The 16,810-nt window shown below is 31.4% G+C and overlaps 1 protein-coding gene across 14 annotated transcripts in view; it reads right to left on the bottom strand.

The window, feature by feature from the left end:
- The window catches only part of Ube3a (ubiquitin protein ligase E3A), a 92,854-nt gene that overhangs the window by 15,813 nt on the left and 60,231 nt on the right, over positions 1-16,810 (bottom strand). For all 14 annotated transcript variants that reach the window (XR_005487990.2, XR_005488019.2, XM_039082286.2 and 11 more), the window contains 5 exon segments: positions 9,707-9,851; positions 8,059-8,264; positions 7,286-7,450; positions 5,902-6,057; positions 5,729-5,802 (listed from right to left, as the gene is read on the bottom strand). Coding sequence is in view for 12 of the 14 variants with exons in the window: in XM_039082286.2 (XP_038938214.1) it covers positions 5,729-5,802; positions 5,902-6,057; positions 7,286-7,450; positions 8,059-8,264; positions 9,707-9,851 (746 nt within the window). In the remaining 2 variants the exon portion in view is untranslated.

Genomic DNA, 16,810 nt, shown 5'->3' with positions numbered 1-16,810 from the left:
ACAGGAGAGTCAGTTGAAGCAAGAAATTACAAGGTGATTGACTGGTGGGAGAAATACTGCAGGGTGGAGAATATGGTCAGTAGATTGAAAGAAGAAGCTTATTGGAAATATTTACCAAAAGATGGAGGAAAGTATGTGCAAACCAAACAAAAACAAAATGTTACCTAGTTGGTTAGTACCTCTATTTTACTGTAGAAAGTAAGAACTAATTGATCTCTGATCTTTTAGTCTATTAACATGTTTTCTCCCTGGAATGGAGAAATCATGTTTCCCTTTTATAGCACACAACAGGTCTTCTTCCCCTATCCTTGTAACTTACTTTAAGTTTCTTAGTATAGACATCTTTTCTGTGACAGACAAAAAAAAAAAAAAAAAAAAAAAAAAAAAACAAAGAAAGACCAGAGGTACCATTTCTTCTTTTGCTTTGTTTTTTTTATGTTGACTGTTTAATTCCTGTTTATAAGTCTTCAAAATAGAAGTTTAAAAAAAAAGACATTCTTCTACAAATGAATATGAAAATTACTATTTTGTATAGAAGTCCTATTTGTCAAGGCTGCAAAATTTATTTATTTTGTCAAAACCTAAAATAGGCTGTGAATTTTGCATGTTTATAGCAATTGGAATATATATTATTTTGAATGAATTTGATTCTTGAGCTTTTACATCAAAAATTATTCTAACATAACATACAATGTATTTGGAACCTTTCCCTTTGAGTGGCCATAGTACTAGGCAATTTCGATTGTTATGGTTTCAAAGTCTTTCTGAAGAAGATGTACTGATGAAGTGGTATATCATTCTTTTCATGGGGAAGAAGCATGGAAGAGAACAACAACAAAAATCATCTAAAGCCAAACAAAGCTTTTATTTTTAAAAATATGTACAATATATGATACTTACAAATATAAACTGTGACCCTGCTGGACAACATTATTAAAAAAAACTGTATTTGTACTTCATGCAAAAGCAAAGATTTTCAATACAGCTGAAGGCCTCAAGATGTAGGAAAAATGATAAAACTTCTCATTTAAAATTCTAGAAGTAGGGCTGGAGACTGTTTGGTGGTTAAGAGCACCAGCTGCTATTGAAGAGGATCCAGGTTGGATTCACAACCCCTCCATGATGGCTCAACTCTAGTGCCAGGAGATCTGACTCTGTCTTCTAGCCTAATGGACACTGCATATACATACTGCATAAGTACAAGTAAGCAAGCCACCCATACAAAAAAGAAATTAAAACAAAAAATTGTTATCTTTAAAAGTCTATTAGCTATTGTATTGTTTCATATTTTAATTTATAGTATTTTACAATATAAATATGTAATAAATTTATTTTTTTCAAAAAAGATAAACAAAAATAGGGATCAAAAGAAAACACACACACAATCTTATTAAATAGTATGTGCATGAGAACTTTGTAAATATCAAAAAGAGATGAAAAATATAAAGACATGAAAGTTAGAAATACATATAGTAAAAACTAAAATTCTAAAATAACAGGCTAGAAAAAAACTAGTTGAAAAATAAAAGATTTAGAAAACTTTAACGGAGAGAAACATTGAAGAAATATGACCAAAGTAAGGTGCAATTAGAAATAAATTTTATAAATTATGACAAATGCAAAGAAACTAGAGCTAAATTTAAAAATATACACAAAGGAGAATATGAACAATTTTACAATCTTTTAAAAACCTAAAATAGAAAGATAAAAACTATTAAGATTCAAAAAGTAATAAAATTGCACCATGCCAGACAGTCTTACTGATCAAATACATGGTTATTGAGGCACTAGGGAACATTCTGCTATGAATAGTTTTGGCTCTGAAGTGCTCTCCTATCCTTTGAGTATTAGAGACCCCTAGGTAAGACTAAGATAACCACATGAGCTGAGGAACTGTTAGAGGTACCAGCAAAAAAAAAAAAAAAAAAAACAGCTGGCAACAAGCTATATGAAGTACATATTCTCCAACATGTAAATTGTGGGAAATATTTTTCCTCTACTCAAAGACAGGTCACAGAGAGAGAGAGAGAGAGAGAGAGAGAGAGAGAGAGAGAGAGAGAGACAGAGAGAGAGAGAGAGAGAGACAGAGAGAGACAGAGAGAGACAGAGACAGAGAGACAGAGAGAGAGACAGAGAGAGAGAGAGACAAAGACAGAGAGACAGAGTGTGTTCAGTTGAGAAAAGTCCTTATAATCAGCACCAGAAAAAAGTAGGGAAACCTGGGCAGAATGAGATAGCAAAATAGTACAAATGAAAACCAAAGTCTGAGAACATAATAATGACTGATTATTAAACATTTTAATAGGATTCTGAGTCTCTTGACTTAACAGCTGAAGCATTAAAGGTAATGACAAAATCCTATTCATAGTATGTACTTTGTACTATACCAAAGGAGAAAGGTAACATTAACCCATTTACAAGTCCTTTGATCTACAAGAGTGATCTGCTTGCAAGATAAGCTGGTGCAATAGTGGCACAAAGCTGGTAGGGGTAACCAATATTCAATTTGAGTTAAGACCAACTCTATGAGCTAAACTTGTATCTAACATTGCTTGTAGGACTAAGAACCTGAGATCAGATAGCCCAGGAACCCAGAGGCAACCAAATACTACTGTTTTCTTTTTAATGGAATGTTACAGTAAAATGACTCCAAAAGCATCCTGCTTCATTTCTAGAGCTATGCCCTACTCAGCCATCATCTGAGAGCTTCTTCCTAAAGCAGATGGAACAAATACAGAGACTCACAGCCACAAAATAGGAAGAGAGTGAGACTATCTCCCCTCTAGGCTGCATGAACTCTGTGGAAAACGGGGAAGTCATGTAAGAATGGGGAGCGGGGGTGGAGGGCACACACTAAGGAATCAATGCCTTTTTGACACAACCAAATATTGCATGTATGAATTCAGAGACTGTGGCAACATGCACAGATCCTGCATTGATCTGTAACAGACGCAGTGCTAGAAGTGAAAAGTGAACATATATACCCAATTCCTAATCCAGAGGCTATCACCAATTCACAGACACTTGTAAATGAAACATTAGTTTTCTATAAGCAAGTCTCACTGAAGAAACATGCCACTCTTATGTGTGGGGCCATGTCCACCAGTAAATGGCCAACATAAAACTAACTCAAGGCATCTACAGAGGATCATGGTCTCATAATGTTAAGTCATGGTGTTTCTCCCCCCATACCTTAAAGGTCCTCTGATTATGTATTACAGCTTTGCATTTTTTATGAGATTATCTAATATACAAATGTGTGTCTCTACATCTATAGAAGGTTCTTTTAACCATTTTCCTTTGACTCTTTTTCTTGCTTAGCTGTTGGATCATCCCTATCTGTGTGCTGTTTATCATAATTTATTTTATTATTCCTTAGATACTCATTTGCTGTCTTACAAGAGACAGAAAAGGCATGGATCCAGATGGGAAGGGAGGTATGGGGGATCTGGAAGGGGTACAGGGAGAGGGAAACCATAATAAATATATTATATGGAAAAAAGATCTATTTTTTAAAAGCCCTCAAAAAATGAAAAAAAAAAAGAAGCTATCATACCAAGAACAAGGAAATTAAAATAACTGAGATTAAAAATTTGTTTGAATTTTCTGACAAGGCTTTTTAAAGCAATAGAAGTAATTATGAGCTTGGTCTCAGAAATATAAAGATGAAATAATATATAAGAAGCATAATATTCTAATTTATTCAAACTAAAGCATATATTATCTCAATACATCAATTACAAAACAATGCTGGAGGAGACTTTGATATAACTAAATAGAAAGTTCTGTCATGCTTGAGGTTTAGAGATTCCAGACTGATGAAATGACAATTCTCAATTGATTTATTCAATCAATTCAACCCAAATCAAAACCTCAAACAGAAAATTAATCCATGTAAAATTCAACAAACAGATTTTAATATCTATATGGAATTAAAATTAGTGAAAACATTGAGATCAATGAAAAAGTAAAGGATTTCACCCCATCTGACATAAAGACTTGTTCTTTGTTCTATAAAGGTAAAAGAATCGGGGTTGGGGATTTGGCTCAGTGGTAGAGCGCTTGCCTAGGAAGCGCAAGGTCCTGGGTTCCATCCCCAGCCCCTGAAAAAAAAAAAAAGGAAAAAAAAAAAAGGTAAAAGAATCAACAAGGTGTGATTTTGATCAAAGAACACAGGAATAAGCAGAGAAGAAGCAGGTCTAGAAGTAACTCATGCAAAACTCCATTTCAACAAAAATAAAATTCAGTGGACAAAAAAAGCTGCAGACTAGAAGAGCACATATATAACATGTTTGTAAATTACCCTTTAAAAAGAATACATTCTAAAAGAAATAGTTTATATCAGTGAAAAGTGGAAAAGACAATTCACAAAGTAATGGTTAAGATCATGAGTCATCAGTGATAAACAAATTTAAACAGATGAAATTTTATTTAATACTCCAAGACAACATGACCAAAGACTAATAGAGATATAAAACTGAGTTATAGCATTGTTGGTCATCTTAGGGTAAAATGACAGTACCGTTTTGCAAAAGCATACTTGCAGTGCTTCTTAAAGTTAAAAATGTTATCTACTACACATCCACAAACCTCTACTTAAAGTGCTTCTTCAGGAGAAATGAAAACACTTCAACAGTAAGAATGAAAATTTTATTTTTAATAGCTCTAATCTCATGATAATCCTATTGCCAATAATAAGAGAATAAATAAGCAAATCGCATACATTAATCTAAAATATTACTTTGCCATATTGTAGAGATAATGCTAGGATATTCCCATTGAGGCTTTCCTATTACCATGTTGATCCCTGTTATGAATCAACTTACAAACTGAGCAGCGGCTTGTTTCCCCAATGTAGGGTGATGCCAGGTCCCTGAGGATGGAGTGGATGGGTGAGAGTGAAAGTATCCTCATAGAAACAGTGGGATGGAGTATGGGAGAGTGGGGGAAGTGGATAACATTTGAAATGTAAATACATAAAATATCCAAGAAAAAAAACAAAAAAAAATTAAGTATATGTTCCTTCTATTCACTCAAAAAGAAAAAAAAGAAAAAATGAACAGCAATATAATGGCTGCCATGAGAAAACACCTTTGTGACTGGTATTAGAAAGTGCAAAGCAAGAGTAGTCTCTACAAACTGAAATGAATAATAAAATAATACTATGATATAAATATAATGGTAATTTATCATTACTAGACATAGTTAATATTCATTCTATTGTCCACATACTTGAGTCTTATAGCTCAAACGATCTTCCAGAAAAATATCTGATTAAATGCCCCTGACATCACAGTGGATGCCAAAAGGGCATTTTGACCATTCAGATTATAAGACAAGGGAAAAAGATCTTTCAGAGTTGGATAGTAGCATATTACAGAGAAGTAGAAAACAAGGGCATTTGACTAGAGAACAATATTAGTGGTAATACTGTCCCAAGAACTGTTCAGAATCACAAGTACACATGGTTCTTCCCAAGTATCTTAAAGACTAAATAATCTACCATTTATATATTACCAAAAATAAACCAAAGGCAAGAGAAAATAGGAGACATAAATCATTTAATTCATGAAATAAAGCATTAGACTGCATGAAAATTAGTAATATTAATACGAGCCTACTTTTGAGCTTACTTGTTCGGTAACCAGTACCAACAGATACATGACACAAAAGCACACATGCACTTCTTTGATGAAAAGTCTTCCTTTTTAAGAATTAAACACCTCACCTAATCACAACAGATTCTCTCGTATAGCCACCATCATACTCTGTAGTTTCTTCTAGTGCCTGGAAATCGAGATTCTGAAAATTATAGAAAAAAAAATGCACCTTAACATCTATAGTACACAATTAAAAAATAAAAAAATAAATTATGACCTTTTTTATAGATGTCTTTCTTACCCGGCTTCCACATATAAGTAATTCAATTTCTTCTGGTCTGAATAAGTATTTTAAGGGTGATTCATTAGTCACCATATGAAAACCTCTGCGAAATGCCTTGAATTGTTTTTCTACAGATTTATTGAGAATGTAGTCTGAATAGAGACTGACAAATTCCTGTAGGAATATTAACAAGAAATCAAATGCTATACAATTGAAACACAATTAGCTATTGGGCTACATAGTTTTAATACACTCACCCTCCACCCCAAGAAAACCTTCAGCAGTATTTCTCGTTAAAATATTTTAAAAGTAGATTTTGGAGAGTTTGTTCAGTACTTAAGAGCATTAGCAACTCTTGGAGAAGACTTATATTCAATTTCCAGCATTAACACAGTAGCTAACAACCATGTAGTTTCCAGGGAACTAAATACCCTTTTCTGGACACCATGAGCAATATATGCAAGTGCCAATATACAGGCAAAGCATCATACATATAAGATAAACATAAGTCTTAAAAAATTAATAAAATGTTCTATGTAAAAAGAAAATTATTTTCATAATCTCTCACTACTGACAGATATTAGAGCTGCAAGTCATGTGGATAAAAGCCATACAGTATGATTCCAAGAATAAATAAAAGAGAAATTAATATAAAATATAAATTTATCTAATAGTAATATTAATATGAAAATTACAAAGGACTTTACATAATAAGAGAAACTCTAATATACAATATAAATTTAAGCTATGAATACTGAATCTGAATAAACCAGAATGTCTCAGGTTTCCTCTGGAAAGTTTGGTGTTGGTATGCTGGCTACTGTATTCAGTTCAGCAAATATGGTACTTGGTAGTAAACTAAGCCATAATACCAAATTATAAAAATGTAGCCTGTATCCTGACAGTATAATATTTCACCAAGAAATAATAGAATAAATTAATATAGTTCTTAAAATTATACTACTTATTGTAATGTTTTTATGCTCACAGTTATCTTCTGTTGCCAAGTGAATACCTTTTAAAGTTAACAGAAATCAAATCTAATGTGGATAATTTCATAAGTATAATTAGACTTCAATGGAAAATACTTTTAAACACTACATCAGATCTCAATCACTGAGTTCTGTATACCTCTTAGGTTTAATATGGTAAGGCCCTGTATAGTAATATTTACCCCTTCATTCTTTTCTAGTCTGTTTAGTCTTTCCCTAAAGGAGAATTAATAATTAATTGTGTAAAAATCACATGAGCTCTTATCTAAGAGTTAGAAAATTGTAGCTTTACTATTTGGATAAAGATTTTGTTACTGCTTCAAACCATATTAGATAATTCTTTTGAAAACTTTGTAAGAATACTGCTTTGAAATTACATACTTACAAAACAATGACAAAAATTTTATTACCTTCCTGTTTTCATTTGTAATTGGAATTTTATCACCATTTTCTTTTAGATCATACATCATTGGGTTACCAAAAAGATCTGTCTGTGATATCTGGAAAGTGATCATCATATCATCTTCCACATTCCCTTCATATTCCAATAAATCCTTTAAACTCTGATATAAGATCTAACAACCAGAAAGAGAAGTGAGGTTACCAAATAATCACTAAAACAAATAAAAATAAATTGTTCATTCTTTGTGGAAACAACTTGCCAACAAAAACAAAGCCATAAATATTCTACATCTCTCAAGTAATGTAATAAAATAGGCTATCACAGGTAATGTGTCAATCTTTACTTAAAAATTCTTTAAATCATCAGTTCGGCAACAGAGTTCATACTGTGCTCTAGAATATACACTCTGTCTCCATGCTGGTGGCAGGACACAGGAAAAGGAAAAACAAAACAAAACGAAAAACAAAAAACAACACACGTATCAACTATACCTATCAAGGACCAGGCAATGGTCATTCTACTAAGCAGACTCACATGTGACACTGAAAACATGATGTTTATAACATTTTTTAGGAGGTCAATCAAAACATACTTGATGCAATATATACAAAATTATGAGTGTTTACTATACTTAACCAGACTAAAAGTACTTTACTGTAGTAGATAAAAGTAGATAATAACAAAAGTTTACAAATAAAATCATGTTTTTATATAAATTAAGATACACTTTTGTATTTAGATACAATCTTAAAGACTATTAATGAAGGACAAAAAACTTACTGGGTGAGAGTCTCCCAAGTCACAAAACGTTCCTTTTTTCCCCATTAGCTTCCTGTACACAACCATGGGAAAATGGACATCCAGTATACAGTTATTGTAAATAGCCAGACCCAGGACTATGCCAATCAGAGTAAATTGACCCTCAGTTTCAAAAGAAGATGGATTAAACCAAAATAATCTTGTAGCTTCATCGTATGTGAACATACCTATAAAGAAATAATTAAAATATAATTTATACTTTTTGAAAGACTAACAATTTAAATACAATTTTTAACAAAATCACATATGGAATTTAAATAAAGTAGATATATATTTTTTTCTATGTCATACACGTGAGATCTGATCATCAAAAATGTGTTCATTCGTGTTATACAATGTGGAAAACACAACAAAATAAAATCAAAATGTGGGTGATATTTCTGTAAAGTTTGTTCTATAGTTTTATTAAATTCAAGGTTTATCAATCTTTATTGACTAATAAAAGGTTCATTATGTTATAAAGCAAATGCATGATTAAGTACAAAAATCTGGAGAAAAGTTGATTAACTTTAAGTTACTTAAAGTTCATAACAAATTAGAGTTAATATAATATTTTGTGATCGTTCAGCTTTACATAATCTTCATTATTCAAAGCCAAACTCAAGAGCAATTTTTCCTATCATTATTTTATCTTTGTAAGCATTAAGAGGTTTGTCTTATTTTTACTAAACATAAAAAAAATTAAAACAAATTTTATATGCCTTTTAACTTTTCTAAGTTTATTTTCAGTTGCTTCTCAGGATAATTTTTAAACAAAGTTTAACTTAGCACTTGGTAAAATGAGTCAGGAAAAATCATGAGTTTAAGCCCAGAGTCCTTATATAGTATAAAAGATTGTCTAGAAAGCAAAATAAGCAAATCAAAAAAGCTTTAGGAAATGTTTTTCTAATGGAACAAGATTATTAAAAAAACAAATAAAACAGCATTAAAATATACTTTTAGGTTAATTTTATAAGAATTTTGGAAATATTTTAAAATGTTTCCTCATTTTAACTTTCAGTTTTAATGAGAAAGCAGAGTACGCCTATAGTTCTCCTTGAACTGTAGGAATATAAATTAAGTCTAGGCTTTTTCTTGCAATTTAATATTTGTGGAATAGTGGTTTCACAGTATCCAATTCATGCTTGCGTTCCAGTTTGAAAAATATGTAAATTATGTATGTATGTGCATTTATTTACTTGCAAGCCATGTTATAAACCCACGGAGTATCAAAAGTTCCAGTTCACAAATAATAAATGTGATAGAATTACACCAATGGATGCTCTTGGTCTTAAGTGCAACTAAGCTATAAAGTAACCAGAGAATAAATTATATAACCCATGATTCTCATTACTTCAGGTTTTTCAAATCCACCATCCTAAGGTTTTTCAAATGAAATTTACCGAGAAGGTAATTGTTTTCTACTAGAATATTTAGCTAAGTAATCTATGGAATAACTTGAATTACATTAGTAACAGAACAGTTCCTGAAGCATACATATTTGTTATCTGTAATTATGGGTAAGGTATGCTCGGTTCTTTTACAGCTTATCATAACTGAAAATACTTATAAACCAAGTTCACATTTCAAAAGATTAACACACCATCATAGTCTTATCATTAATACTTACCAATATCTGGATTAAAGATTTCCTCCACAACCAACTGAAAAAACTCTTTGGAAACGCCTCCCTCATCTACTCCTTGTTCTCCTTCAAATTCCACATACAACTGTTTCTTCAAGTCTGCAGGATTTTCCATAGCGATCATCTCTAGCTGTTAGTTGAAAGTATAAAGAGGACCATTGAGAACAGGAAAAGCGTAAGTAAAAGAAAACAAGGAGTAGCAAAAACAAAACAATAGGGAAACGAAACAATCAATTTTGTTTCTGAAAGGAAAAAAAGAAGCAAACTGACTTACTAGTTTTGGCAAAATTTATTTCAACACACAAGTATGTATTGTGTTTAAGAAGCTATATATTTCTTAATAAAGGATATAGCTAAAACAATGTTGGATTGGGGTGGGAAAGAGGAGAATGGTTGAAATTATGTCCTGTATATCTTCATCTTTTGGGGTCTAAAAGTCTATGAATTTATTCTCTTAAGAATCTCTATGTTGGTCTTCTTTAACTCATCTGTATGTCTTCATGTATGTACATGTACATATCTCCTTCCACCTACGATGTTATTCCTCAGGACCTGTTCGCCTTGTTTGTCAGGAAAGTATCTCTCCTTGGCGTAGCATCAGAACTATAATGACCACTCAAATTTTCTTTCCTTTAACAGACTTATGAAGATTAAACTCAGGACTTCTTGTAAGCTGATCTGCTTTCTTAGCTCACATACATAACTTTCAGTTCAGTATTTATTGAAAATTTGTTTTTCAGCATTATTTTCTGGTGAATATAAAAGAAACTAAATACTCTCTTACAAGTTTCAAATAGCACTAAATATTAACATTTAATTAAAGCTTCAATAAATCAATCCTATTTTCTAATGTACTAAAGGAACAGGTAATATTCTTCCCATATAAGATGGAAAATGCTTAAGAATATATCATTTCTAAGGAGCATGCAAAACTGTTAGCATATTATCCTTCAAAATATAGATTTTTAAAATTTATAATTTTATGTCGTCAAAAACTATCAATAGGAAGGTCTGATACTTTACGGTCAAATATATAGATTTAAAATTAGCCTTGGAAATGGAGAAAAAAAAATATCAACAACAGTGTTAGCTATAAACCTGTTCTAAAACAGAATAACTCTGAACACTTGAATTTACATGATCATCTTAGATCAAATTTAGTCCCAACACAATATACTGTTATTACTGTACTTTCTCCAGTTCTCGACCTGCTAAGAAAACATGTTAATTATTGATTCAAAGGTTTGTTGGTATTCAAGACAGCATACATCTGTCCAGTCTCTACCCTTTCCCAAAATTCTGATTCTGGTATATTCTATTGTGACCACTAAAAAATAATTTTCTATCTTTTTGTTTTGGTTTGAAATGTAAAATAAGCATAATAATACAGTATCAAATAAATTAATAGCTGAAGTACTTAAATTAATTCCCTAACATTAACTCTAAGTATGCAGTTGTACATTTAGTAATTTTAAATATTCCAAACTTTTTATATATTTTCGAACATGTATTTGATCCCAGCACTCAAACTCAGTGGGTTTACTGCAGTTATGTCTACATACAAAAGTCCAGTCCAATGAGGGCTTTATAGTGATTCTCTATCTAAAATAAGACTAACAAGAAAATAAATATTTCCAGTTTTGTCAGAATATTTAACCACAAGATTTTAAAAACAGAAGTATTCCAGGAATAAAAGCAGCAGCAACAACAATATAAAAAACTTATGGGTCACTTTACAATTAAAACTGATTTGATACCTATAACTCCTTAGCAAGATAGGCTGCTAAAACCATTTTATAGATGGTCTCGAAGTAATAAAAGGGCGAATAACTTAAGAAATAGTAATTCAGAGAAGAGAGGTTTTTATCCAGGGAGCAAGCATTTAGAGCATTGTTTACCTATTTTTCCAAAGAAACTAGAGATAATATTTTCTTTTGGATTTTGTGTGATTTTCTTGTTTTTCCATATTTTCAACAACACTCATTATTTTCAGAATTAGGATATATTCATATATTATAATTTAAAAATAGTTGGTAGCTTAATTTTGTAGGTGAAATATCAAATTAGCAATTTAAGAAGACCATTTTCCATGTTGCCAAAATGACTTTCTAAATTATTATCTTGTTTGAGATGATGCATTAGTAGCCTATCTTTTTAAAAATGTGGTAACAAAAACAAAAATTTAATACTAACCATACACAAAAGCCATAAGCAAAAGAAGTCTCATTAATTTTTTTCCCTTAAAAATAGTAACTCTTGCCAAGCTTTTAATCTCATCACTTTAGAGGCGGAGGCAGGCAGATCTCTGAGTTCCAGGCCAGAGTTGTTAACAGAGTGAGTTCCAGGACAGCGAGTGCTATACAGAAAAACTGTCTCAAAATACATCCCGCCCAAAAATAACTCTTAAAAGATTAAAACACACACACACACACACACACACACACACACACACACACACACACACCCCTACACTTTTAAGCCATTGTTGCATCACCTAAAGAATAATGTAGAAAATAAAATTAAAGTTATATTCCTTAGATGAATTTGTAAAATAAAGTTGTCTAACATGTAATTGGATACATGAAAACTGTTGGAATATGTTTATGATAATTCTGCAAAAAATCTGCATGGATTCTTGACTTTATTTATTAAACACTAATGGATTTGTATATGTATCTTTCTGGAAGTATAAAAATAAAATAGTACTGGCTTCATAGACAGCACTGGAGAAAATTAAAATACACTGACTGGTACTATTATGCTGTATTAAAGTACAGTGGTTAACTATTACTTCTTTTCGTACTAGGAAATCTCACTCATCACTCATCAACTGTTTAATATTTTTCTTAACCTCAATTGGCAACACAAAATCCTAGAGAGATAGTTTTAACAAGCTGACTTTATATGAAAACATTCCCAAAACTCTAAGCAGAATGATATACTGATTTAAAAAACAAGAAACATTCTATAACCGTATCTTCAAGGGTCAAAAAAAATTTTTAGCACCATCATTTAAAACCTTTACACATGGCTGGAGAGATGGCTCAGTGGTTAAGAGCACTGATTGTTCTTCCATATCCTGAGTTCAAGTTCCAGCGACCACATGGTGGCTCAAAATTATCTATAATAGAATCTGAGGCCCCCTTCTGATGTATCTGAAAATAAATAAATATGAAAAAAGGAAGGAAGCTAGCCTAAAACCTTTGGAAATCCCGAGTTTTTATCTCAAATCCTATTTTGACACAGTTGAAAAAAGAAACTGCTAATGATATTGTTAAATAGAAGCAACACTCAAATTAGCTCTATTTTAAAATTGTTTGGGGTAAAGAAGAGTGACTTACACACTTTGATAAATAGATCGTAAATGCAATTATCTTGATGAATTTAACTTTTTCATGTTCTGTAAATAACTCAAGACCAGTCTATTGTGCCTTAAAGTTTAAGGAGGTAACAGCTGAGTTAAATGATTACATCTTACATCCTAAGTCCCATCCAAAATCCAAATATGACATTCATTTCTGCAAGTAAGAATCTCTCTAAATTCCAATTTTTTTTTAATGTAGCACTAGGGACTTTAATAAATTTCATTCTTTTAAATGATTATATGATGCTAAGCTTTTATGCTACTGACTTGTTTACCTCTCATTCTGGTTGTAAGAAATTACTTTGAGGATAGAAATAAGAAGATTCCATTAATTTCTGTTAGAATAATTTTAAATAGCTACCATATTAAGCACAATTTTATTAATGAATGAATGAAATACACCTAGAGTAGTGCAGAAAAACTCCATTATTAAAGAACTATATGTCAACATATTTAAAAAAAGATCAAGTTTATGTTGCAATCGGTTTTTATATTAAGTGAAATAATGGAAGCTGAGTTAAATAATGCTTCTGGACTTTCAGAGAAAATTGGGCAGTAATGCAGTAATTCAAACAACTTTTTCTTCATGTATGTATGCCAGCTCCTGGGTTTTTGGACTTTCCTTTCCAAGTCTACATCTTAACAATTATTTGTAGTTAACTATGGAAAATTTTAGAACTTAACTAAATTTAATCAGGTCCCATACCACTGTCAATTCCTATTTTAGTCACACTGACTTCATTATCCCTTTTAAATACTAGCAATACTCTACACATGACACTAAAGTAATCAATAACCTATACGTAAAAACTGTACTAACCATTGTTTCCCAAATATTGGTTTGGAGGATAGATGTACCAAAATACTAGAAGGAACAGACCACTAAGTTTTCATAAGAATTCCTAATCTGGACCCCTAAAAGACCAGACCTCGACTTTTGTTGTGTATTTTTGGGGGGCAATTCTCCTTTTAGATTGTGAAGGGAGTCTAACTCATCTCACACATGGCAATACTGTCTCTTGATACATCTGATCTTATACTACTTTAAAAAAAAAGGTTTTAAGATTTTATATATGCAACATCTTTCAAAATGCTTTATTTTTTAAAAAGGGGAGAGAAAAAATGTGTCATTTATTTGCTGGATAGTAGAGGGACATGTGTGCCAAAGAACAACAACATGAGGAGTTCACAGAATAAGACTGAAGAGTCAATTATTTCCTACAATTTATGTCTTAGGAATTAAATGCAGTCATCAAGCCTGGTGGTAAGTGGCTTTATGTACTAAACCAACACAACAGCCTACAAAGAATTTTTTTTTAAAGAATATGTTAAAACTTCTACACTAGGATTGTTACTGAAATGGAATCTAGGTTCTCATTAATATTTATATCTGTATTATTTTCTAATTTTAAAAAGGGCAAAACCATTCAAAACAAAGTAAGAGAACTGTTGCATTTTTTTCTTTTTAGTAGAAATAAATTGTAGATTTACTTCTTTATTGTTTATTTACTGTTTAGTAGAAATAAATTTAAGAAAATAGTATACACTAACTATTCTCTTGTCAATAAGACAGATTTTCTAAAAATACCAGTTGGGGAAAAGAGTTGTTAGACAGATTGAAATCAATGAATGGACTTTTGCTTAAAAAAGAAAACTGGCCAGGAGTGTTTGTACACATTTATAATTTTAGCATTCAAGTGGGAAACAGAAACAATATCCCAAGTGCAAGGATAGGCTATATAAATATTCTTTATCAAATAAAAATAAAAAATTACTAATTTTAATTTACTACCCTACTGTCTACCTTTAAGGCAGCTAGTCTAACACTGAAATACGAGAGTCAAAAGAAAAGTTACAAAACTCACATATATAGGCTTTTCTAGGCCTCACTTATAAACTAAGGAGAAAAACATATTATTTCCTTCCTACTAACTCAAAAGGTTAGGTTCTATAACTTTTATTATGTATTTATTAATGTTAAATTCACTGCAAAACTTCTCATTCCTTTTTCTCTACACAGCTTCCTATACAGTTCAAAATGATCCGGTAAAAGAGACAGTGATGAACAGAAATATTCTGTCAAGCTATTTTATGAAAGAAAGAACAAGGCTTAAAAACAACAGGGGTTTATGTAGAATAAGACATGGAGACAGTAGAATTCCATCAGTTCACCTGTGGGCATTTTCTCAAATATAGCTTGCTGTAAACCTCCAACTTTCTGTATTAATCTAGTATGACTAAAATAATTACCCTTTGCTGGGGGTCATCAATTTGATCTCTAAGGCCTGAGTCTATGCTTATATTTCTAACCCTTTCATACTAGAATACTACAAAAGGAAAACATTTGAGAGGGGTCAGTTTAAAATGATTCAGAAAGAGAAAAAAGAGAAAGAGAAAGGGAGAAGAAAGCAAGATAGGGGAAAGGAGAAGAGCTCGGTGAAAACTCTTAAGAATTTTTGTGATAAATTCCATCTCCTTGTAACTCTACTGCTTATCAATGAGACAGACACACAGAATTGCTGAAGGCCAGCCAGGGCTTGTTTAAACTGGTACTAGTCAAGTATGGATATTATCAAAGGAATCACAATTTATAATGTGTCAAACCATATGACCAGTTGACATAATTAAATGGTATTTACTAGCAACAGTTTGTTAGCATAATTACAAGGCTTAACTGTTAATTTTACTCCAACAATTCATTAGGAAAATAAGGGGCTAATTATGATAATTTAAAAAATTTATTAATACTATCTAAGCTTTTACTGGCTCTTAATCCAATACCTTTATTACAGAAAAAAAAAAGAATATAAGAATATAAGAAGAAAATAATGAAAAAAAATCAGGAAGGACAGGTGCATAATTTTTCTATTAAATGTGGATTTAGTCCAATCTTATGGCTTTTCATATTTAGACAAATCCACCCCAAAGATAAATGTTCAAATAACTAGTATGTTAGTTATTCATTAATGGGTTATAATTTGTTAGAATATAAGGATGATGCTTCATTTGTAACTGGTACTAAATCTTACATCAAGTTAAACAAAAAGAACTAGCACTAACAAGAATAATTAATACCAAGGAATACCCTGAATTCCTTAAATATAATTTTGTTAACATATGACTGGCAATTTCCAAACCAATTTTCTGGTTTAACTGATACGGACTCTGCAATTCTTGTCATCTGTGGAAAGAAGGAACAGACAAGAGGCAATATCATTTGGTGGGGGAGGGAGGGGGGAAACAGGCAGTTAGAAGTTCCTGACTTCCCAGTTAAATCATATAGATTTAACTAACACTATTAATATTAATTCCAAGTCACAAAAATAGCTATTTTACATTAGTTTTAAAATTCACATAATTATTATTATTATTTAAAAAAAAATCCTACAGTGTCAAACAAGATACTGGGTGGCTTAGAACTCCAAAGACTTACTAGTTAACATAGACTAACCTTTCCTGGTCATATCATCAAGTTCACAATACAACTCTGAGTTGTATTCTACATAAAGGAATTTGATGAGCAGTTTTTAATTCTTTTACAATACAGATTTATTGTATTATTTCTTCCAATTACACCTACTTCCATTCTTAACATTGGGTATAACAATACCATTTGTCATGTGTTCCAATCTTTGAAAACAAATCTTTTCTTCTTAATGGAAACGTGTAAGGCTGGCTTTCAAGATTTAGAAAATCCATTCCTTTTGTTTGTTTTGTGCCTGTCA

This window comes from Rattus norvegicus, chromosome 1, assembly GCF_036323735.1.
Source record: "Rattus norvegicus strain BN/NHsdMcwi chromosome 1, GRCr8, whole genome shotgun sequence".
Taxonomy (NCBI): domain Eukaryota; kingdom Metazoa; phylum Chordata; class Mammalia; order Rodentia; family Muridae; genus Rattus; species Rattus norvegicus.
This window is presented reverse-complemented; position numbering and strand designations above follow the sequence as displayed.